General features: G+C 39.1%; 1 protein-coding gene across 3 annotated transcripts in view; it reads right to left on the bottom strand.

Moving 5' to 3' along the window:
* LOC115213822 (MAM and LDL-receptor class A domain-containing protein 1-like) overlaps positions 1–26,717 on the bottom strand; it is a 382,250-nt gene that overhangs the window by 271,563 nt on the left and 83,970 nt on the right. For all 3 annotated transcript variants that reach the window (XM_036504533.1, XM_029782714.2, XM_036504532.1), the window contains exons 36-45: positions 25,881–26,131; positions 23,598–23,688; positions 23,178–23,318; positions 19,457–19,716; positions 16,012–16,171; positions 13,564–13,704; positions 11,887–12,152; positions 7,364–7,448; positions 3,608–3,757; positions 183–334 (exon numbers count right to left, since the gene is read on the bottom strand). In XM_036504533.1, the coding sequence (XP_036360426.1) occupies positions 183–334; positions 3,608–3,757; positions 7,364–7,448; positions 11,887–12,152; positions 13,564–13,704; positions 16,012–16,171; positions 19,457–19,716; positions 23,178–23,318; positions 23,598–23,688; positions 25,881–26,131 (1,697 nt within the window). The remainder of the gene's footprint in view (positions 1–182; positions 335–3,607; positions 3,758–7,363; positions 7,449–11,886; positions 12,153–13,563; positions 13,705–16,011; positions 16,172–19,456; positions 19,717–23,177; positions 23,319–23,597; positions 23,689–25,880; positions 26,132–26,717) is intronic.

Here is a 26,717-nt window from a genome sequence, read left to right as displayed (position 1 = left end):
TCCTTGACTCAAGTTAGAAAAGGGGTGCGTATTATACACAAGGTTTAGGTTTTCCAGAGGTACAGCCCCCTAAAAATCCCCTGCATATTATACTCAAGGGCAGACTATACTTGAGGATTTATGGTAGTTAAAAAAAAAAAGAGAAAAACTGTCTTAAATTGTTACAGAAAGTAAGTTCTTACCTTTATGTTGAGTGATCCAACATTTCGTCCGTAGATATTGTAGTAAAACTGTACACAGTGGTCTTCTTCAGGAGCATCATATTTTGGAGACAACAGTCGAGCTACTTCCTTTGGCTTTCGAGGAGAGCGAGATGAGATATGCATGTAGTGGCCTTGAAGATAAGCAATTTATTAAATTTAGTTTAATGTTTTGGAGAGCAGATACAGTTTTTTTTTTAATATAGAAACATGGCAGATTGGTTTAGGAGCTTACTGTGCCAAAAAATGGTCCCAGGTTCAGTCCTACTGCATGACACCTTTGGCAAGTGTCAGCTACTATAGCCAGCCACGGGCCAACTGATGCCTTGTGAGTGTATTTACTAGACACTTGCCCAAGGTGCCGTGCAGCGGGATTTGAAACTAAAACCATGTGCTTGCAATGCAAACGTCTTAATCATACAGTATGGCTGTGTGATTAGAAGCTTGCTTCCCGGCCATATGGTTCTGGGTTCATTCCCACTGCGTGGCACCCTAGGCAAGTGTCTTTTACTGTAGTCTTTGACCAACCAAAACCTTGTAAGGGGATGTTGCAGATGGAAACTGAAAGAAGCCTATCATATATGTGTGTGTGTGTGTGTGTGTGTGTGTGTGTGTCTTTGTTTGTTCCCCACCACTGTTTGACAAGTGGTTTTGGTATGTTTACATCTTCATTACTTAGCAGTTTGGCAAAAGAAACTGATAGAATAAGAACTAGACTTAAAAAAGTAAGTCCTTGGGTCAATTTGTTCGACTAAAACCCTTCATGATGGTGCCCCAGCATGGCCACATTCAAATAAATGGAACAAGTAAAAGATACAACTATGACTACACCTGTACAATAAAAATTAAATTACTGAAATAATATTTACTAAAGAAGAAGAAGAAGAAGAATAAGAAAAGAAAAAAGAAGAAGAGAAGAAAAAGAAGAAGAAGAAGAAGAAGAAGAAAAGAAGAAGACGAAGACGAAGAAGAAGAAGAAGAAGAAGAAGACGAAGAAGAAGAAGAAGAAGAAAGAAGAAGAAGAAGAAGACGAAAAGAAAAGAAGAAGAAGAAGAAGAAGAAGAAGAAAGAAGAAAAAAAGAAGAAGAAGGAAGAAGAAGAGAGAAGAAGAAGAAGAAGAAGAAGGAAAAGAAGAAGAAGAAGAAGAAGAAGAAGAAGAAGAAGAAGAAGAAGAAGAATTATTATTATTATTATTATGATGATGATGATAGCAAAATGGGCTGATTCCTACCTAGCTCAGACACCAGGAAACCCCAAAATAGCAGAAATTCAAAAGATAGTGCTCATGGGAACTGCCCATATCCTATGTAAAATACTGTCTATGTAATCTCAAATTCTAAAATAATCTCACAATTTTCTTGTTTATTTAAACATTCTCTAGAATAATACTCTGAGCAAAACCAAATATATGACATCCTAGGCATAACACCAACATAAACTTCTAACTTGCTGTCACTTGGGATCTCTGGGTGAGACTTGGAGCCAGCTTGTACAAATACAAAGCAAAATTTCAAACATATAGTAATGATAATAATAATAATAATAATAATAATAATAATAATAATAATATAATAATAATAATAATAATGATAATAATAATGGGGGAGCATCATAGTCATGTGTTGAAAGGAATTCTTGGAGGTTTAGATAATTCACTTTAGGAAACATGGGTGGTTCGTTCAACATCCTTAAACAATCCTTATTCAGGGACCTTTTGAGCGGTATGGGTTACTCGACCGGAAGAAAATTCTAACTGGGCCCCACCTGCAAGGTCATGCGCCGTTTATCTTGATATGAGATCACCATGTCGTGCACATATGGTTGTGATGCATGTGCCTGGTGTACCCTTATCAGACAGGTAGTCATGATGGGTATATTGGGGTTCGTATATTTTACCCCAGTGTCACTTTGATGGCATGCACTGCTCTCTCACTCAATAATAATAATAATAATAATAACTTCTCTATTTTTAATTTTTTCGATTTTTTCTCTCTCTTCCCCTTTATATTTATAACGTGACTCTGTAAATGAACAATCTGGTGTGTTTGCTTTAATGGCCTATACAGTATGTTTCTCTGCCCTAGGTATCAGGAAGACAGTCAGCAAGAAATGGAAACATAATAGAAAGAAGATGCTAATGAAAATAATGATAATAGTAATAATAATCCTTTCTACTATAGGCAAAAAGCCTGAAATTTTTTAGGGTGGAGGGAGGGAAGGATAAGTTGATTACATCAACCTGGTACTTACTTTTATCAACCCCGTAAGGATGAAAGGCAAAGTCGACTACAGTGGGATTTGAACTTAGAATGTAAAGATGGATAGAATGCTGCTAAGCATTTTGCCTGGTGTACTAAGGATTCTGCCAGCTCACCGCCTTAACAACAACAATAACAACAACAATAATAATGGTTTCAAATTTTGGCACAAGGCCAGCAATTCTGGGGGAGGAGTAAGTAGATTTCATTGACCCTAGTATTCAACCGGTATTTATTTTATTCTTTTCTACTCTAGGTACAAAGCCTGGAATTTTTAGGGAGGGAGCCAGTCGATTAGATCAACCCCAGTACGCAACTGGTATTTAATTTATCAACCCCGAAAGGATGAAAGGCAAAATTAACCTTGGTGGAATTTGAACAGAGAACCTAAAGACAGACGAAATGCCTCTAAGCATTTTGCCTGGCATGCTAACAATACAGCCAGTTTGCTACCTTAACAAAAACAACAAAAACACCAGTGGAGACACAATGGCCTAGTGGTTAGGGCAGTGGACTCACGGTCGTAAGAATGCGGTTTCAATTCCCATACGGGGCATTGTGAGTGTTTATTGAGCTCCCTGAAGCTCCCCGAGATTCCGGCGAGGGGTGGAGGGTGGGGGGGTGAACCCCACTGTACTCTTTCACCACAACTTTCTCTCACTCTTTCTTCCTACTTCTGTCACAAAGCAGAGGAACCATGGTGTAACCCACTATGGTGTGGTAAAACTTTCAGACGCTAGTCTAGATTGCGAATCCTCTGTACCCCAGGATGGTTCAGCTCTCCACCCGTTAAAAGCCACCATTTACGGAATGAGGATATCAACGTAGCTTTCGTGCCTGTGCAACTGCCAGTCTATCGCGTGAAGTTGCCACACGCATTCTTAGTAGCTTAGAGTAGGCATGAATTAGAGATTATTCCTTGTGGCTAAATGGCGTGAGTCCTGATTGGAATAAGAAGAAGAAGAACAAGGAAAAGAAGGAGGAGGAGAAGAAAAAGAAGAAGAAGAAGAAGAAGAAGAAGAAGAAGGAAAAGAAGGAGGAGGAGAAGAAAAAGAAGAAGAAGAAGAAGAAGAAGAAGAAGAAGAAGAAGAAGAAGAAGAAGAAGAAGACAACACCAACAACAATAAGAAAAAGTAAGAATTTACTAACCGTTGCTTGATCCATATGTATGATCTTTATTAGGTGCCGTTGAAAACCATGATTTGTAACCTGTTCTCCATATCCACTTAAAGTTAGCAGAACTATCAGGTTGATAACCACATAAGCTTCGAGTTTCAAAATCACATTTACCAATGGGTTCTGTCAGATTCATCAAAAAGAAATTAAAAAATTAACAAATATTTACATCGTTCATTTACAATCCACATGGCATCAGGAAAAGGGGACACAAACATACACTCACAGATATACATACACACACACACACACACACACACACACACATATATATATATATTAAAAAGTGTACATTTAAACACAAGAGAAAACTACCTTTTAACAGGTAATTTTTAGATGCTAGAAATAGCAGCCAACACAGCCAAAACCACGATTTAATAGCAATTTTCGAAGCGATTGAAAAATAAAAACTTTTACCTTGTTATTTATTATCGGTTATACCATGGTTTCAAAATTTCGTTACCAAACAAGTATATATATATATATATATATATATATATATATACACTACACTCTCAGAGTGGTTGGCATTAGGAAGGGCATCCAGCTGTAGAAACTCTGCCAGATCAAGACTGGAGCCTGGTGCAGCCATCTGGTTCACCAGTCCTCAGTCAAATTGTCTAACCCATGCTAGCATGGAAAACAGATGTTAAACGATGATGATGATATATATATATATATATGAGTCCCTAACCCATGGCCTTCTACATGGGATGGAGCCAGCCTACGTATGCATACCTTCCCTTCTTGGGACACAAAACTCTACTTGTGAAGACCTGTTGAGGCAAGTGAGGATCAGAATCGAAATCGATCAATGGAAATTGCAGATGTGTTACCAGTGCCGGTGGCATGTAAGAGAACCTTCCATTTCGCGACCATTACCAGCGCCGCCCCGACTGGACTCGTGCCGGTGGCACATAAAAAGCACCATCCGTTCGTGGCCGTTTGCCAGCTCTGTCTGGCACCTGTGCGGGTTGCACGTAAAAAGCACCCACTACACTCACGGAGTGGTTGGCGTTAGGAAGGGCATCCAGCCGTAGAAACACTGCCAGATTTGACTGGGCCTGATGAAGCTTTCTGGCTTCACAGACCCCAGTAGAACCGTCCAACCCATGCTAGCATGGAAAGTGGACGCTAAACGATGATGATGATGATGATGATGATATATATATATATAATATATATATATATATATATAAATATTCTTATATTCTTTTATTCTTTTACTTGTTTCAGCCATTTGACTGTGGCCATGCTGGAGCACCGCCTTTAGTCGAGCAAATCGATTCCAGGATTTATTCTTTGTAAGCCTAGTTCTTATTCTATCGGTCTCTGTTGCCGAACCCCTAAGTTATGGGGATGTAAACACACCAGCATTGGTTGTCAAGCAATGTTGGGGTGACAAACACAGACACACACACACACACACACATATATACATATATATATATACATATACACACATAGTTATATATATAAATATATATATATTCTTTTATTCTTTTACTTGTTTCAGCCATTTGACTGTGGCCATGCTGGAGCACCGCCTTTAGTCGAGCAAATCGATTCCAGGATTTATTCTTTGTAAGCCTAGTTCTTATTCTATCGGTCTCTGTTGCCGAACCCCTAAGTTATGGGGATGTAAACACACCAGCATTGGTTGTCAAGCAATGTTGGGGTGACAAACACAGACACACACACACACACACATATATACATATATATATATACATATACACACATAGTTATATATATAAATATATATATATTCTTTTATTCTTTTACTCGTTTCAGGCATTTGACTGCGGTCATGCTGGAGCACCACCTTAAAAGGTTTTAGTCAAAGAAATCGACCCCATGACTTGTAAGCCTAGTACTTATTTTAGTGGTCTCTTCCACCGGACTGGCTTCTGTGATGGTGCCATGTAAAAAGCACCCACTACACTCTTGGAGTGGTTGGCGTTAGGAAGGCCATCAAGCTGTAGAAACATTGCCAGATCAGATTGGAGCCTGGTGCAGCTGCTGGCTCTCCAGACCTCAGTCAAACCGTCCAACCCATGCCAGCATGGAAAACAGACCTTAATCGATGATTTATGTATGTATGTATGTATGTATGTATGTATGTATCTATGTATGTATGTAAGTATATATGCATGTGTGTATCTATGTGTGTGTGTGTGTGTGTGTGTGTGTATATATATCATCATCATCATCATCATCGTTTAACGTCCGTTCTCCATGCTAGCATGGGTTGGACGGTTCGACCGGGGTTCTGGGAAGCCAGAAGGCTGCACCAGGCTCCAGTCTAATCTGGCAATGTTTCTACAGCTGGATGCCCTTCCTAACGCCAACCACTCCGTGAGTGTAGTGGGTGCTTTTTACGTGCCACCTGTATATATATATATTATAAGATAAGAAAATAGAGAGATAATCAATAAATTATTATTTATTAATTAAATTCATCTTTGTCAGTTTTTTAATTAATAAATAATAATTTATCAATTATCTATACACACACCACACATACATGCACACATATGCATGCATACATGTATATACACACATACATACATGCACACACACACACACACACACATAAAGACACACAGAGACACACATATACATGATGAACTTCTTTCAGTTTCCATCTACTAAATTCACTCACAAAACTTTGGTTGGCCTAAGGGCTATAATAGAAGGCACTTTCTCTAAGTGTCAGGCAGTGGGGCTGAACCTGAAGCCATGTGGTTGGGAAACAAGCTACTCAAACCACACATCCACACCTATTCTAATTCTTTTCTGCTCTAGGCACAAGGCCCAAAATTTTGTGGGAGGGGGCCAGTCGATTAGATCAATCCCAGTACACAACTGGTACTTAATTTATTGACCCCGAAAGGACAAAAGGCAAAGTTGACCTTGGTGGAATTTGTACTCAGAATGTAAAGACAGACGAAATACCTATTTCTTTACTAACCACAAAGGGCTAAACACAGAGAGGACAAACAAGGACAGACAAATGGATTAAGCCGATTATATCGACCCCAGTGCGTAACTAGTACTTATTTAATCGACCCCGAAAGGATGAAAGGCAAAGTCGACCTCGGCGAAATTTGAACTCAGAACGTAGCGACAGACGAAATACTGCTAAGCATTTCACCCAGCGTGCTAATGTTTCTGCCAGCTCGCCGCATTTGAACTCAGAACGTAGCGGCAGACGAAATACCGCTAAGCATTTCACCCAGCGTGCTAACGTTTGTCATTTCTTTATTGCCCAGAAAGGGCTAAACATAGAGGGAACAAACAAGGACAGACAAAGGGATTAAGTCGATTACATCGACCCCAGTGCATAACTGGTACTTAGTTTATCGACCCTGAAAGAATGAAAGGCAAAGTCAACCTTGGCAGAATTTCAACTCAGAACGTAACGGCAGATGAAATACTTATTTCTTTACTACCCACAAGGGGCTAAACTCAGAGAGGACAAACAAGAACAGACAAATGGATTAAGTCGATTATATCGGCCCCAGTGTGTAACTGGTACTTATTTAATCGACCCCGAAAGGATGAAAGGCAAAGTTGACCTCGGCAGAATTTGAACTCAGAACCTAATGGCAGACGAAATACCGCTTAGCATTTCGCCTGGCATGCTAACGATTCTGCCAGCTCACCACCTTAACACACACCTGTGCTTATTAATGCAACGATAATTATTTTAAAGCAGCTTCTTACCTTTGCAGCCGTCATTTGTTAATGTGATGTCATCAATAGCAATATTACTAAGAGTGTTTCCACCTTTGACTCCTTCAATTATTATCTAAAGTAAAATAAAAAAAAAAATAAGTAAAAATGAGTAAAAAAAAAAAACCAAACACCAAGCTTTACTTCGAGAAGATGATGAGAAAAAAGAAGAAGCATATCATCACCATCATTGTTCGACCGTGGTCGAGACAATGGAATTTACCATGCTACGCCAGACTTCACTGTCCATCATAACATTACGGAGGTCCTGTTGCTGGATGCCTGTATCCCTGGAGATTACATCAGGGTAGGAGAGTGTGCGCCCTCTGGTATTGCGAGTAGATGGCTTCCAGAGGAGAAGAGTAGAAATTGCCTCGTTTTCAGCTCTACAGCTGAAAGCATATAGAACCTTTCTTAATTAGTTTTAAATTTTTGGCTTGAGGCCAGCACTTTCAGAGGAGAGGGTAAGCTGATTACATTGATCCCAGTTCTCTACTGGTAGTTATTTTATCAATCCCTGAAAAAATGAAAGGCAAAGTCGACCTTGGCAGAATTTGAACTCAGCATGTAAAGATGGATGAAATATCGCTAAGCATTTTACCCAATGTTTTAATGATTCTGATGGCTCACAACATTAAAGTAAATTTAACTAAGTAGGAGCCTGGTGCAGCTGCTGGCTCTCCAGACCTCAGTCAAACCGTCCAACCCATGCCAGCATGGAAAAACAGACGTTAATCAATGATGATGATGATGATGTATGTATGCAAAGGAGTGGCTGTGTGGTAAGTAGCTGGCTTAATAACCACATGGTTCTGGGTTCAGTCCCACTGCGTGGTACCTTGGGCAAGTGTCTTCTACTATAGTCTCGGGCCCACCAAAGCCTTGTGAGTGGATTTGGTAGACGTCGTATATATGTATATATATATGTATGTGTGTATGTTTGTGCATCTGTGTTTGTCCCCCCAACATCGCTCAACAGTCAATGCTGGTGTGTCTACATTCCTGTAACTTAGCGGTTCGGCAAAAGAGATCGAAAGAATAAGTACTAGGCTTACAAAGAATAAGTCCTGGGGTCGATTTGCTCGACTAAAGGCAGTGCTCCACTATGGCTACAGTCAAATGACTGAAACACATAAAAGAGTAAGTCTAAAATTCCATACAGAATAGAAATTCAAAATTTTATTTATTTATTGCACCAAAAATACAATAAATTTTATTTTTATTTTTAATAGACTAGAATGTTGGGTCTTTTGGGTCTGAGACAATATGATGACAAAAAACAGCCCTCCATACTCTACTAACATGCCAAAGGCCACCATGGGGGCAACTTGGGTCAACTTGACATCCGCATAGAATAGAGTATTATATTAATTGATATAATGCCTTATGAGAGCTTTCAGTGAGGGTTCTGGGAAAGTGAATAACAGGGGAGTCAAATTTGACAGCAAATCAAGGAGTAGAGTTGTCCCTCAGGCAGTCTAGTGCCCTCTTTTACACCCTCCGGTGGAGTTCTTTGTAGGCAGAGTACTCTGTAAGTGGAGTTCTCTGTAGCTGGAGCTCTCTGTAGGTGGAACTCTCTGAAGGTGGAGCTCTCTCTAGGTGGAGCTTTCTCTCTCTCTCCCTCTCTCTCTCTCTAGGAGGAGCTCTCTATCGGTGGATCTCTCTGTTGGTAGAGCTCTCTGTAGGTGGAGCACTCTGTAGGTGGAACATTCTAGAGATGGAGCTTTCTGTAAGTGGATCTCTGTGTAGGTGGATCTCTCTATAGGAGGATCTCTGTGTAGATGGAGCTCTCTATGGAGCTCCCTGTACGTGGAGCTGTCTATAGATGGAGCTCTCTGTACGTGGAGCTCTCTGAAGGGGGAGCTCTCCAGCTTTGTAAGGCAAATAGCTTTGGAGAAGGTCACTCCAATGTCAAAACCTAAATATTTGCTGGTTTCTGCAACTATTTTAGCCCACTCACCAGTGTGGTTAAAACTCAAAGTCTAAAGAATAGGATCAGATTGTGCAGACTGACTCCCAACTTAGAATTTAGTGCAGGCATGAAGGAAAGCCCAGCAGTATCAGCAATCAGATTACAAAGCCATTTGTAAGTGTGCCACTCTTCTTCATGACCTTTCAGCACAAAGAAACTGCCATCATCGTATAGGATGAGCAAATCATATTGTTTAGCCCAGATCAGCTTTAATCAAGCAAACACATGATCAAAGGCACACCAGCCATGACAATCTACCCTAATTTTTAAACATATCTATCTAGAACTATGTCTGAATACCAAACCTACAGTACAACTAAACATAGTATATCCAGTGTGGATACATCATCTCTTATCTTTTGCTTGTTTTAGGCATTAAATTGTGGCCTTGCTGGAGCATCGCTTTGTAGAAAGGATAAATGGTTAAGTCAACTTTGATGGAATTTGAACTCAGAATGTCAAGATGGACAAAATGCCACTAAGCATTTTGCCCAGCACACTTATGATTCTGCCAGCTCACCACCTCAATGTATATATTCTTTTCTACTCTAGGCACAAGGCCTGAAATTTTGAGGAAGGGTGCCAGTCGATTAGATCGACCCCAGTATACAACTGGTACTTAATTTCTCAACACAAAAATGATGAAAGGCAAATTCGACCTCAGCGGAATTTGAACTCAGAACGTAGCGGCAGACGAAATACCTATTTCTTTTCTACCCACAAGGGGCTAACTACAGAGAGGACAAACAAGGACAGACAAACAGATTAAGTCGATTATATCGACCTCAGTGCGTAACTAGTACTTAATCTATCGACCCCGAAAGGATGAAAGGCAATGTCGACCTCGGCGGAATTTGAACTCAGAACGTAACCGCAGACGAAATACCACAAAGCATTTCACCCGGTGTGCTAATGATTCTGCCAGCTCATCCCCTTAATGTGTATATTGATATTGACAGTCCATCAGCTGTGATGATGAGGGTTCCACTTGATCTAGTCAATGGAACAGGCTGCTTGTGAAATTAATGTGCATGTGGCTGAGTACTCCACAGACACATGTACCCACAACATAGTTCACAGTGAGACTCCGCATGACGGAGTGTGACAAGGTAGGTACTACTCATGTTTGAATTGCAGGTTCTACTCATTTTTGCCAGCTGAGTAGAATGGAGCAATGTAAAATAAAGTGTCTTGCTCAAAGACACAACATATTCCTGGGAATTGAACTCATGGCCTTATGATCGTGAGCTGAATACCTTGACCACTAAGCCACATGCCTTCACATACATTGATATACTCTTTTACTGGTTTCAGTCATTTGACTGTGGCCATGCTGGAGCACTGCCTTTCGTCAAGCAAATCGACCCCAGGACTTATTCTTTGTAAGCCTAGTACTTATTCTATTGGACTCTTTTGCTGAACTGCTAAGTTTTGGGGAAATAAACACAACTGCATCAGTTGTCAAGTGATGTTGGGGGCACAAACACAGACACACAAACATATACACACACATACGTATACATATACACATACACACACACACACGCACACACACAAACATATATATATTATCCGCACCGACGCACGGTTGCAACACCATATGGTCTTATCTCCAACCGTGTTTTTTCTGCTGCGATTTTTGCTACCCAGGTATCGGTTAAACTTTTGAATAATCCCTAACAAGATAATTCATCTTTCCATTTCAACAAATATATATATATATATCATCATCATCATCATCATCGTTTAACGTCCGCTTTCCATGCTAGCATGGGTTGGACGGTTCAACTGGGGTCTGGGGAGCCCGAAGGCTGCACCAGGCGTCAGATCTGGCAGTGTTTCTACAGCTGGATGCCCTTCCTAACGCCAACCACTCCGAGAGTGTAGTGGGTGATTTTATGTGCCACCGACACAGGTGCCAGACGAGGCTGGCGAACGGCCACGCTCGGATGGTGTTTTTATGTGCCACCGACACAGGTGCCAGACGAGGCTGGCAGACGGCCACGCTCGGATGGTGTTTTTATGTGCCACCGACACAGGTGCCAGACGAGGCTGGCAGACGGCCACGCTCGGATGGTGTTTTTATGTGCCACCGACACAGGTGCCAGACGAGGCTGGCAGACAGCCACGCTCGGACGGTGTTTGTTACGTGCCCACAGCACGGAGGCCAGTCGATGCGGTACTGGCTAGGGTCCCGTTCGGATGGTTTTCTTATGTGCCACTGGCACTGGTACCACAAGGGTACAAATTCCATTGATGTTCATCTATTTTGATTTGGTTTGACTTGATTCGATTTGACTTTGATTTTGATTATATATATATATATACGACGGGCTTATTTCAGTTTCCGTTTACCAAATCCACTCACAAGGCTTTGGTCAGCCTGAGGCTATAGCAGAAGACACTTGTCCAAGTTGCCCTGCAGTGAGACTGAACCTGGAACCATGTGGTTGGTAAGCAAGCTACTTACCACACATCCACTTTTGCGCCTACGAAAAAGAAAATAAAAATAAAGGAATTTTATCATTTACTTATTTATTACCTTCATATCTGTCGAATATTCTTCATCAAAGTTAATCTGTGCAAGTTGCCAGTTGGGTCCTTGGTCTGATCTTCTTGACCATGCAGGGGAATTTGAACCAGTTCCATACTGGATATAAACATTTAAATAATCAACATGCTGTCCACGCATGTTGTACCAAAACTTTAAACACCTTGTTTTGTTTTGTGTTGGAGTGTATGTAAAGAATAGCTGTGCTCTACTGTTGATAGCTTGTCCCGCAGTATCTATGTACAAGTAGTGGCCCGCTGAAAATACACAAACGAAAATATCAGAAAGAATTCAATTCCGTATTTCATGGATTCATGGTAGATGTATGAAAATGAAGAAGGTGACCCCAAGCTGGCAAGAGATTTTATTTGTGGAAGATGTGAGAAAGGTGCTGGAGGGCTGGAAGAACCAGTAGAAACAGTGAGAGAGTTTTTGTTATTTGGGAGATATAGTGGATGTAAAACGGTGGATATGAAGCAGCTGTGACAGCAAGAGTGAAACTTGGCTGGGTGAAGTTCAGGGAACATGGAGCATTATTATATAGGAAAAGGTTCTTGAAACTGAAAGTAAGGGTTTATTGGAGTTGCGTGAGATCTGCAATGCTGTATGGGAATGAGACATTGTGTATGAAGGAAAGCGAAATGGCAGTTTTGAGAAGGACCGAAAGGGCAACAGTAAGGGCAATGTGTGGTGTGAAACTATTGGATAAAAGGAGGGCTGAGGACTTGATGGGGATGCTGGGGTTGGAGGAATTGGTGGAACAGCTGGAAAGGGTGAATGGAGTGCAGTGGTATGGACATGTGTTGAGGAAGGGTGAGGATCATGTCCTGAGGGGTGTGCTTGAGTAAACTCAAGTGAATGAACAACAAAAGTAAGATTGACCAAAGAAAACGTGGAGGAGGGAAAACAAGTGGAGGAGGAGATTGGGAGGGTTGGCTTGAGGAGGGAGGATGCCCAAAATTGGGCCTTCTGTAATTACCCACAAAAGCTGATATTTTCCCAGTCATCAGTTAACAGCTGTTTGAGGATAATGATAATGGAATCAAACTCATTGGCATTGCAGGGTGGGGACATGAGATGATCATGTACACTATCTTTTCTTCCAAACCAAATCAATAAAATATACAAAATATGAGGGATAATTGAGGATGCTTAATTATCAATATATCACTCTCTTCCGACCAATTAAAATGTTTTTTTAATTTCTTTCAAATGTCTCTTGGAAGATAAAATGCTAACACAAGAAACGGTAAGACATGCAGTCTTTGTTGTCATATGTGTGTAAAACAGTGTGTAAAACTTTGTAACTGATGCAAGATATTTTGTAGATGAAGTTTCTGTGAAACTGGAAGCCTCTGGTAGAAATGGTTCAGCTATATCAAACGGAAGACATTGTAAGCATTTGGAAAGTATAAGGATCATTTAATGCAGGAATGTCAATGATTCCAGTCCTGCATTGAAGCAGTCATTAACACTAAGACAGATTCATAGAACAATCTTATCAAAAAGTCCATCAAGAACAGAACACAAATTGTTATTAAAATTCGTTTGGTTTTTGCTAGATTTGAAATGTTTTATTAAATTACCAGCATGTCCTCAAATATCTTTCATACCGTGCTAACAATAAAAGTTTAAAAAAAAATTAACAAAAACATGGTATTTTCTTACATCCTGTTGTATGGTCTCCTTGAGGTCCAATACTTTGGTTTGGAGTATAACCCTGTCGTAGTTTCCATTCAAATTGGTCAGTTTGACTTTGTGCCCAAATACACATTCCTTTTTCAAATGTGCACATCTCATCAACATCAGCTATTAAAGAGATAGAAACAAAACTAAACTAATTACTCTGATAATATAATTTACAATACAGTTTATATAATTTATATTACAGCATTGCTTGTATGAATATCTCAGAAACTTCAACATTTAAATTTAATTTGTCAAAATATTTTCGTCGCTTTGAGACCGTGACCTGTTCACAGACAAAATTCTGTGCTGCAGCATGGAATTTTGTCAGTGAAAAGGTCACGGCCTCAAAGCAGTCTCAAAGTGACGAAAATATTTTGACAAATTAAATTTAAATGTTGAAGTGAATCTAGTGGATTTTGTGTGTTTCATAATTTGGCTTATAAACACCTTCCACACTGCAATTGTTTTCGTTCCAGCACACGATCTCAGATCAGGTCACTTGCTATGCAAGTACATCTCCGTAATTCAGAAACTTCAATTTCTGTTTAGATTAAAATATTCTGTGATATTCAGTCTTCATGGATGTTGAGAATAACATTTTACAAAATTATTTTTTTAAATCAGATAACATTTGTATTTTCTCAAACTCTTTTAAAAATTTTTAACAACTTCAAATAAATTTTAAAAACAATGATAAGAAAGACAAAAAAGAAAGAAAGAGGGGAAAATGAATTTATATTCTGGAAACTGGTTCTCCTATCATTGGTTTGATTTTTGTGAGTACATTTGAAGTACATTTCTCCATATCTCAAGCCAACCTGTCACCTCCAGCATCAACACCACAGGCTGTTAGTTATCTATTTAGTTAGCTACTCATCAATATATGGCTTCTCTGCAAATCATGGATTCACATACTCCAGGAAACAGAAAGAATAATTATTTACATTATTTACATTTGACGGATATTTGTCCTTATCTTGTTTGTTGTTAACACAACGCTGCATCAGGTGTCTTGGGGAAATTTCGAACCTGGGTTCTCATTCCTAAGGTATTTTTCGATGTTATACTACTACTACTACTACTACTACTACTACTACTACTACTACTACTATTCAGTAGTTTTATTTTTATAGCATGCTTTCACTGCACTACTGAGTGCAGCTCTGTGTGCCTTGGGTACGTGCTGTGGTTTGCTGTGATGCTCTTATGGTTACTGTATTGAAAGTGTTTTGCATAGGATGTGTGCAGTGCCCAGTTGTGCAATTTTCTGTATGTTATAGATATTTGTAAGTCCTGGCGTTTTTGTCTGAATATTACTACTACTACTACTACTACTACTACTACTACTACTACTACTACTACTACTGCTATTACTATTATTATTATTATTATTATTATTATTATTATTATTATTATTCACGTCACTACCTGGAATCGAACTCAGAATCTTGGGGTTAGTAGCCCACGCTCTTAACCACTACGCCATATGGAATAATGTTTCATATTCAAATTCACAACCATGTCACAGGTAAGTTTAAATTAACATTTTTCTTTCAACTCTTACACTTTCTTTTAGTTCATTGATCGCATTCATATCCTTCGGCTCCCCTCATCTCAATTTTTCCTCTTCACCTTAACTTAAAATGTTTCTCCTCTTCTTTTCATGCTTGATTCTTTCTACCTCCCTCAACCAGTTTCTCTTACCTTCTACTTCCTGTCTACGTAGAAAGCTCATGGTGTAGTGTGTTCCTCATCAGTTGCAGCCAATTTATCAAACATACAGAAGCTAAAACTCTGCTACCTCACTTTTGTTTCTCTCTTCCCAACATTATCCTGAAGAAGGATTTTGTCTGAAACGTTGGATATATCACTCCCCATGGCAATTTCATTATATTCTTTCTGTCACTCTTTCTCTAAACTATTGTGACAACTAAAATCATTATGACTTCTGTTTTAGACATCTGTAATTATTCAATTATTTAGATGAGCATAATAAAGATATAAAAATTGAAAGAACATCTAGAAACTGAAAAAAGAAAATTGTTTTCATGTTCATAACTTAGCTATGTCCATAACATAGGCACAGGAGTGGCTGTGTGGTAAGTAGCTTGTTTACCAACTACATGGTTCCAGGTTCAGTCCCACTGCGTGGCACCTTGAGCAAGTGCCTTCTACTATAGCCTCAGGCTGACTAAAGCCTTGTGAGTGGATTTGGCAGACGGCAACTGGAAGAAGCCTGTCGTATATATATATATGGTGTGTTTACGTCCCCGTCACTTAGCAGTTCGGCAAGAAAGACCGATAGAAATAAGTACTCGGCTTACAAAGAATAAGTCCTGGGGTCGAATTGCTCGACTAAAGACAGTGTTCCAGCATGGCCGCAGTCAAATGACTGAGACAAATAAAGAATAAAATAATATGGCTTACTTTCAATTGTATTCTCTGTCGTTGTTGCTGGGCTTTGGGTTGTTGGCTCAAAAAATGCTTGTGCTCGAGATGGAAAGAATGAACAGGACTGTGGGATAGTATAAATATCATCGATGGCGATATCACCTCTGACGGAATTTGTAGAGCCTTCAATAACAACCTGTGAATTAGAAAATTTTTAACATTTTCAAAATTACATCATGAAGTTCAATGGAAATTTTTAGAATAATTACATTTTTATTTTGTTTATGACAAAAAAGAAAAAAGAAAAATTATGTGCTCCAGCATGGCCACTGCCTTAGGGCTGAAGTGTACAAAAAAACAAAAGAATGAAAGAACGAAAAACTTATAGATAAATATATTCAAACATACATACATTTATACATACATACATACATTCATACATACATACATACATAGATACATACATACATAGATACATACATACATACATACATTCATACATACATATATATATATACATACATACATACATACATACATAGATACATACACACATACATATATACATACATACATTCATACATACATACATACATACATACATACATACATAGATACATACATACATACATACATACATTCATACATACATATATACATACATACGTACATACATTCATACATACATACATACACACATACATACATTCATTCATACATAGATACATATATACATACATACATTCATACATATATACATATATACATACATACGTACATACATTCATACATACATACATACATACATACATACATACATACATACATACGTACATACGTTCATACATTCATAGATACATACATACATACATTCATACATACATACATATATACATACATACGTACGTACGTTCATACATACATACATACATACATACATACATACATTCATACATACATACATACATACATATAAACATACGTACGTACGTACGTTCATACATTCATACATACATACATATATACATACATACATACATACATACATAGATACATACATATATACATACATACGTACATACATATATACATACGTACGTTCATACACTCATACATACATACATATATACATACATACATACATACATACATTCATACATACATACATTCATACATACATTCAAACATACATACATATATACATTCATACATACATACAAACAAACAAACATACATATCTATGTACATACGCATGTACGCGCATGCATACATTCACACATACATATATGATGGCTGTCCACTCATGACTAAAGAAGACCATTGCTGACCTTTAGGAGAATTGTGCGCTCTAGGACTACATTAATATTTTGCATTTGCGTCTCCGTTGGTGGCTAATGAACCCTGGTCTTGACAAGCATGCATGAGTGCAAACATTGCAAACCAAATTCCCCCATTCACTATGCCAACAGGGGGCTTTTGAACAGCACACTTAAATACTTCATTGACCCTCCCCCCATTTAACCAGCTTCCTCCATCTGTGGTGATGACAGGCATTGGTCTCACTGTCAGTCTCCTGCATATCACAGGCCTTTAATAAGGACTTGACACAGTCCTTAAATCACTGCCTTGGTTTCTGCTGCGGTATAAATACATACATACATACATACATACATACATATAGGCATAGGAGTGGCTGCGTGGTAAGTAGCTTGCTTACAAATCACATGGTTCCGGGTTCAGTCCCACTGTATGGCACCTTGGGCAAGTGTCTTCTACTATAGCCTCGGGCCAACCAAAGCCTTGTGAGCGGATTTGGTCGACGGAAACTGAAAGAAGCCCGTCGTGTATATGTATATGTATACATATGTGTGTGTGTTTGTGTTTGTTCCCCCCCCACCAACATCGCTTGGCAACCGATGCTGGTGTGTTTACGTCTCTGTAACTTAGCGGTTTGGCAAAAGAGACCGATAAAATAAGTACTAGGCTTACAAAGGATAAGTCCTTGGGAGCAATTTGCTCGACTAAAGGCGATGCTCCAACATGGCCACAGTCAAAGGAGTAAAAGAGTAAAGAGTAAGAGTACATACATACCTACATACATACACACACACACACATACATACATACATACATAACATACATACATACGTACATACATACGTACATACATACATACATACATATATATATGCATACATAAAGCTAAAGATCAGAGAAAAAGAAAATACCTACACTGAACTATTCTTTTCTACTCTAGGCACAAGGCCTGAAATTTTGGGGTTTGGGCCTGTCTATTAGATCAACCCCAGTGTGCAACTAATTTATCGACCTCAAAAGGCAAAGTCAACTTTGGCGAAATTTGAACTCAGAACATAAAGACAGACGAAATACTGTTAAGCATTTCGCCAGGCATGCTAACATTTCTTATTTCTTCATTTCTTTACTACCCACAAGGGTCAAACAAGGACAGACAAAGGGATTAAGTACATTAGACTGACCCCACTGCATAACTGGTACTTAATTTATCGACCCCGAAAGGATGAAAGGTAAAGTTGATCTCAGAGGAATTTGAACTCAGGACGTAGCAGTAGATGAAATACTGCTAAGCATTTTGCCCAGCATGCTAATGTTTCTGCCAGCTTTCTGCCTTCCATATCTCACATATTGGGAATAAAATAGTATCACAAAGGTCTAGTATAGCTAAAAGAATTAAAGATGACTAACTCTGTTATATAAAATAGGATCTTTTCGGTTTGAACGGCAGTTTTTTCTAGCGTTGTCATATGAAATTGTCACCCATAATTATGACCCTAGTATCGATCTATTGCATTTCAATCTGTTTTAGGGTTAGGGTTAGTTAGGGTTGGGGGTGGGGGGAAGGGTATCTTTTTTTCTTCACAAATGTAAATAAACCCAATCTGTTTCTTAAACAAGGGACATATTCATACGGCACAGAATGTTTTTACCTCAATAGATGTCATTGATTGGTTGAAATTGCAGAAATTGAAGAAAAAAAAACAACAAATATCTTACAAACCATAGAATTTTCTCAATAAAGCCAAGAGAAAAAGATGTTTTATAAACACATTCTACTAGTATACGAAGTTTAAAATTTTTTAGTTACCTAGAAATTACGTTAAAAACTGCTGTTCAAACCAAAAAGATCCATAAAATATACTTAACCCTTTAGTGTTCAAATTACTCTGTTAAATGTAATACTTTTTCACTCAAATTGTTTTGAATTACTCATGCATTGTCTTACAGCTTTGAGGTTTCAATGATGTGATTGCTTATTTTTAGAATGTCAATGTAGGTTAGGTGTGAGAGGTTAGATATGGCTAGTTCAAATATAAAACAAGTAGAATATCTGGGCCAGATGTGGCTGGTTTAAACACTAAAGGGTTAAGCAAACACAACTACTCAGACATTCATAACTTCCCCAAAATTTCATTAATATTTTGAAAATTCACAATGTGCTTACCCTATATTCGCTCTTTGAAGTAATCAATGGTATCTTCCCAATCTGCCAAGATTTTCCTTGGTCTCCTTTGAGAGTCCACAATAATGTCTCTTTCTGATCAGAATCTTGAATGTATATATTTAGTTGGCCGATGCCATTACCATACATGTTATACCAAAAGAGAAAGCAAGGTGTGAATCCATTGTTTGTTAGCGGTTCACTAACTATTCGTACTTTCTCGTTTCTGCGCTGATTAGAGGCCTCAATGTATATATAACTTCCTGTAATGAAGAACATTTAGTGAAAACTTTAGACACATAAATCATGTGTGTGTGTGTTTGTGTGTGTGTATGTGTGTGTGTGTATATGTGTGTGTGTGTACATATACATACATACTTATATCACCATGATCACCGTGACTGACCAGGCTATCAGATGTTGTTACACATCGCTGGTCACAATGTGCTTCGCATTGTTTTAGCCTTCAAATGACGCCACCCCGCTGGCTAAGCAAGCAGGCCAACAGAAGAAAGAGTGAGAGAAAGTTGTGGCAAAAGAGTACACAGGGATCGCCACCACCCACTTCCAGAGCCTCATGGGGCTTTAGGTATTTTCGGTCAATAAACCCTCACAATGCCCGATCTGGGAATCGAAACCGCAATCCCACGACCGCGAGTTTGCTGCCCTAACCACTGGGCCATTGCGCCCCCACACATACTTATATATATATATATATATATATATATGTATATATATATACAGAGTGCATAAGGTATTTGAGGACATGCCTTTTTTGGGTCATTGCTGCGTTTTTTGCTAACTCTGTATAATCTTTGTTTCAGGAAATAATAATGCCAGACCTTCAGCTTACTCAAGAAATGAAGAGGCATGCTGTTATTTTGGTTATAAAGGCAGAGCATAACGATTTAGAAATATCTCGATTTTTAAAAGTTGCCAGATTTTTTGTCTACAAACTTTGTAAGGAGCTAGAGACTGAAGATAGAAACGCATCACTAGTATCAAAGCATAAAAAACATTCTAAACACTCTGAAATCATGAGAACATCTGAATTTAACCAGTAAGTTCAACAGACTATTGATTACAATCCCAGAAAGTCCAAGAGGTCAATTGCAAAAGATCTCCAGGTGTCAGAAGGAACAGTTAGAAATATTGTCCACAAAGACATCAGATATAAGTCTTATGTGATGAGGAAAGGTCAATTTGTCAGAAAAAGCAAAAGAAAATGATCTTAAAGGTTCTTAAACAAACTGAAAATTCCAGTAGAAGAAAATTTCATTTGGTTTTTCTTCAAACGAGAAAAACTTCAACCAAGATCAAAAAGTTAACAGAAGAAATGACAGATGGCTATGTGCAGACCCTTCTGAAGTCCCAAGTGTTATGCATACAAAATTTCTTGCAACTGTCATGGTTTTAGGGGTTGTCAGCAGTGAAGGACATGTGATGCCTCCTTACTTCTTCCCACAAGGCCTTAAATTTAACTTTGCTACCTACAACCAGGACCACTTGATTCGATCATGTAGATGATTTAAATCTCATATAGAAGCTGAAGGTGACCTTACTGAATAATATTATAGAAAAGGTTTATTTTTATCCTCAAAGCATTTTTTGACAAATAAAGTTATTATCTGTTATTCTATATCTGTTCTTTTATAAACATAAATCTGCCCTCAGATATCTTACACACCATGTATATATATATATATATATATATATATATATATGCATACATATATATATGTGTGTATGTATATATAGTGGGTATATTATCTGACGTGTACAGTATTATATATCCATTGCAGCTGACTTTAACAATCAGTTTTGCACAAGGGATTCAATAGAGTCACCATATTTCAGTTCATATTGGCTAACTTTGATGAGTACAGGGTTACATAATTTGATTGTTATCTAACACTCCATTGAATCCTTAACATGAAACTGACGGGTCAGATCGGTCATAATGAACATATATTATACACTCCAGATAATATACCTTTGGCCTGAAGAGTAGCCTGCAGTATACACCTTGCTTGGATAATTACTGCTCCCAAGGTTCAACTCACTATGAAATATATGCAGCCTAGATTTCATCATACCATTCTTTAATTTTTAGGTAAGGCAAAGTGGCTGAGTTCCTTTTGAGTGTTAGGCCTCATGGAAGCAATGACTGAGACCTCTGACAGTATGTTGTGCATGAAAAGAGGACCCATGAAGCAGAGTAAAATTGCAGTTGTGGCAGATACCGGTGGCACCCATGCCAGTGACATATAAATACAAATGGCACACGTGCTGGAGGCACCTAGAAGTACCCATTACACTCTTGGACTGGTTGGTGTTAGGAAGGGCATCCAGCTATAGAAAACTACACCAAATCAGACTGGAATCTGCTGCAGCCTTCCAGCATGCCAGCTCAGTCAAACCATCCAAGCCATGCCATCATGGACAAAGGACGTTAAATGATGATGATGATGTGTGTGTGTGTATAAATGATGATGAAATTCACGTATATATATGTGTGTGTTTGTGTGTGTGCATGTGTGTGTGTGTGTATGTATTTGTGTACGTGTATTTGTGTGTGTGTGTGTGTATGTGTGTGAGTATATTTGTGCGTGTGCATGTGAGTAAGTGCATATGTTGTCTTGATTAGGGCCCTCAATTCATCAAAAGAATCAAACATTGTCTCAACATGTAGCACACTCCATGTACTATTATTGTCTCATTGCCTCAACATTGTCTCAACATGTAGCATGTTCCATGTACTATTATTGTCTCATTGCCTCAAAATTGTCTCAACATGTAGCATGTTCCACTTACTATTATTATCTCAACATGTAGCATGCTCCATGTACTATTGTTGTCTCAAATTGTAGCATGCTCCATGTACTATTATTGCCTCATTGTCTCAACATGTAACATGTTCCATGTACTATTATTGTCTCATTGTCTCAACATGTAGCATGCTCCATGTACTATTATTGTCTCATTGCCTCAAAATTGTCTCAACATGTAGCATGTTCCACTTACTATTATTATCTCAACATGTAGCATGCTCCATGTACTATTGTTGTTTCAAATTGTAGCATGCTCCATGTACTATTATTGTCTCATTGTCTCAACATGTAACATGTTCCATGTACTATTATTGTCTCATTGTCTCAATATGTAGCATGCTCCATGTACTATTATTGTCTCATTGTCTCAACATTGTCTCAACATGTAGCATGTTCCATGTATTATTATTGTCTTATTGCCTCAGCATTGTCTCAAAATGTAGCATGCTCCATGTACTGTTATTGTCTCATTGTCTTAACATGTCGCATGTTCCATGTACTATCATTGTCTCATTGCCTCAACATTGTCTCAACACGTAGCATGCTCCATGTACTGTTATTGCCTCATTGTCTCAACATGTAGCACACTCCATGTACTATTATTGTCTCATTGTCTCAACATTGTCCCAACATGTAGCATGCTCCATGTACTATTATTGTCTCATTGTCTCAACATGTAGCATGCTACATGTACTATTATTGTATCATTGTCTCAACATGTAGCATGCTACATGTACTATTATTAAGCTAGACTTTGGAATATAAATTAAGGATTAAATTTTGATGGAAGGTTTTAATTTGAATCACTTTAAACACGATGTTCTTATCATGGAATCAAGGATGGTCTCAGATGGGTGAGTCTGAAAAGGGTTAAATCTAGGAGTGAAGCTTACCTGTTGGTTTTCCTGTTGTATGGTCAGCACTTGGACCAGTAAATCGGGAATCAGTTCCTCCACTGTGGACAAGCCAATCATGGCGGTTACTTAGAGAATTTTTCCAATGGCATAAGTGTTCCTTTTCAAAGTCACAAGAAGCTGAAAGAATAAAAAAACAAAAAATATACATATACATACATATATTTATAAGTGCGGGCGTGGTTGTGTGGTAAGAAGTTTGTTTCCCACCAGCCCCTGTCGGAACCTTGTGGAGATTTAGGTGTTTACGCTCAATAAATACACACAATGCCCGGACCGGGAATCGAAACCGCGTTCTTATACTGTTATACTGTTATGCATTGACTTTAATTAAGAAATGAAAAAACAATTAGAAAAATTAGTAGTAATCAACTAGAAATAAAATCTGTCTTTACTTACCAGGTGGTTTGCAGTGGTCATTTGCCACAGCAATATCATCAATGGCAATACCTCCTATAGGGTTCTTACCACTCAAAACGTAGAAAGATAACTGCAAAAGAATACTTCAATATAATAATAGCTTCGAAATTTGGCACAGGGCCAGCGGTTTTCTAGAGTGGGAAGTCGATTACATTGACCCCAGTACATGCCTGGTACTTACCTTATTGATGACGACAAAAATATGACAGATGAAATGCTGCTTAGAATTTTTGTACAGCATACTAACAGTTCTGCCCACTCACTTCCTTTATACTTCAATATAAAAACAGAGCTGTGTGAAAAAGTGCCACACCCTAGCGGTTGAGGAAACCTGTGGAAGAGGTAGACCCAGGAAGACCTGGGATGAGGTGGTTAAGCATGACCTTCAAAAATTGGGTCTAACCAAGGAAATGACTAGTGACCGGGGCCTTTGGAAATATGCTGTGCTTGAGAAGACTCGGCAAGTCAAGTGAGACCATAACCTCATGGCCTATGCCAGGGGTGTAACCAGCCCACTTATGTGTACCTTTCCTTCATTGGACACTAAACTCTGCTTGCGAAGACCTGTTGAGGCAAGTGAAATCGAAATCAAATTCGATGACTGGCATCCATGCTAGTGGAGCACTAAGAGCACCATATGAGTGTGATCATTGCCAGAGCAACAAACTGGCTTCCGTGCTGGTGGCATGTAAAAAGCACCATTCAAGCATGATTGTTACCTACGTTGCTTTACTGTCACTTGTGGAAGGTCGTTGCCAGTGCCACTGGAGTGGCTCCTGTGCAGGTGGCGTATAAAATGCACCATTTGAGCATGGCTGTTGCCAGTACCACCTGACTGGCCCTTGTGCCGGTGGCATGTAAAAGCACCCACTACACTCAAGGAGTGGTTGGCGTTAGGAAGGGCATCCAGCTGTAGAAACTCTGCCAGATCAGATTGGAATCTGGTGCAGCCATCTGGTTCACCAGACCTCAGTCAAATCGTCCAACCCATGCTAGCATGGAAAGCGGACGTTAAATGATGATGATGATGAATACAGCACCAAGTTCACAGTATGCTCTGTCTCTGATCTTTACCTCTTCTGTTACAATAACTATTGAGTACAGGTCCTCTTAACTCAACACTGTATGCCCTTTCTATCCATGTATCTTCATCTTGAACCTTTTAGCATTTAAACCAGCCAAATCCAGTCCAAATATTCCACTTAATTTATTTTCAAACTGGCTATATCTGGCCTCTCACACCTAACCCACAATGTCATTCTGAAAATAAACAATAAGGCGCAGGAGTGACTGTGTGGCAAGTAACTTGCCTACCAACCATATGGTTGTGGGTTCAGTCCCACTGCATGACGCCAGGGCAAGTGTTTTCTACTATAGCCTCGGACCAACCAAAGCCTTGCGAGTGGATTTGGGAGATGGAAACTGAAAGAAGCCCGTCGTATATATGTGTATATATATGTATATATATGTATGTGTGTGTGTGTATATGTATGTGTGTCTGTGTTTGTCCCTCCAACATCGCTTGACAACCGATGCTGGTGTGTTTGCATTCCCGTAAATTAGTAGTTCAGCAAAAGAGACCGATAGAATAAGTACTAGGCTTACAAAGAATAAGTCCTGGGGTCAATTTGCACAACTAAAGGCGGCGCTCCAGTATAGCCACAGTCAAATGACTGAAACGAGTAAAAGAGTAATTAACCTATTATTTTGTACTTTTTACATCCACCGCTGCCTTCTTGAGCATCCCATTATCATCCAACTTTTCTTCAACACCTGGATCCTTCCACCACCTGCAGGTGAGGGGGGGAGTACCTTCCACTTTGGGAACCCAAGTGGGTCAAAGAAACAGCCTTGGACTGATCAAAGGCCAGCGTGTGGACTTGGCTGAGGGAAACTGAAAGAAGCTTGCCTGTAAACGAGTGCCACTGCCATACAAGCAGTTTTGTTTGTTTTCAATCTTTCATGGAAACATGTCCATGCATGTGGAAATATTACCTTATTTGGAGAAAAAAAGTGAGGGCTGGGGACAGGAAGGGCATCTGGTCATAGAAACTCTGGTCATAGAAACTCTGCCCCCAACTAATTCTGCCTGACCCATACAAGCATGGAAAAGTGGACGTTAAAACAATGACAGTGACGATGATGACAATGATGATGATGATGATGATGATGTCAATGACGATGGTGCTGCTGCTGCTGGTGATGGTGAAGGTTGTGGTGATGGTGGTGGGTGTGACAATGACATTGATAAGAACATCTGACCTGTAAATCTCCATAAGACTGCACTTCTAGTTCTGCAAAAGCCCATTCATTTGGAACATCATTGCCTTCAATCTTTAAAAGTGAAAGTGTTTCATCCTTGACCTTTCTGAAGACTGTCAATCTTCCTGTGAAGGACCCTAAGGCTCGATAAAAGAATTCTACACAGACTGTTCTATTGTGTATTGTCGGCATGTTGAATCTTGCATCGCTGTATTTATTTGCCTTAGTGAGGTCAACATATATGTAATCACCTGAAAAGAAATGGAGAAATGAGTTGGTCAAGTTTCAGAGATATTGGCGAAGAATTTATGGTGAAGATGGACATAGGCGCAGGAGTGGCTGTGTGGTAAGTAGCTTGTTTACCAGCCACATGGTTCTGGGTTCAGTCCCACTGCATGGCACCTTGGACAAGTGTCTTCTACTATAGCCTCGGGCCAACCAAAGACTTGTAAGTTGATTTGGTAGACGGAAACTGAAAGAAGCCCGTCGTATATATGTGTATATATATATATGTGCATGTGTGTTTGTGTGTCTGTGTTTGTCCCATCCAACATCGCTTGACAACCGATGCTGGTGTGTTTATGTACCCGTCACTTAGCAGTTCGGCAAAAGAGACCGATAGAATAAGTACTGGGCTTACAAAGAATATGTCCCGGGGTTGAGTTGCTCGATTAAAGGTGGTGCTCCAGCATGGCCGCAGTCAAATGACTGAAACAAGTAAAAGAGTAAAGAGAGAGTAAAGAGTATATCTGTCTCATGAAATTTGTGTTTTTTGTAGATGCAGACATGGTAAGGAAATTGCTTCCTAACCACATGGTACCTCAGACAATGTCCGAG

Source organism: Octopus sinensis, linkage group LG7 (assembly GCF_006345805.1).
Source record: "Octopus sinensis linkage group LG7, ASM634580v1, whole genome shotgun sequence".
Classification (NCBI taxonomy): Eukaryota; Metazoa; Mollusca; class Cephalopoda; order Octopoda; family Octopodidae; genus Octopus; species Octopus sinensis.
This window is presented reverse-complemented; position numbering and strand designations above follow the sequence as displayed.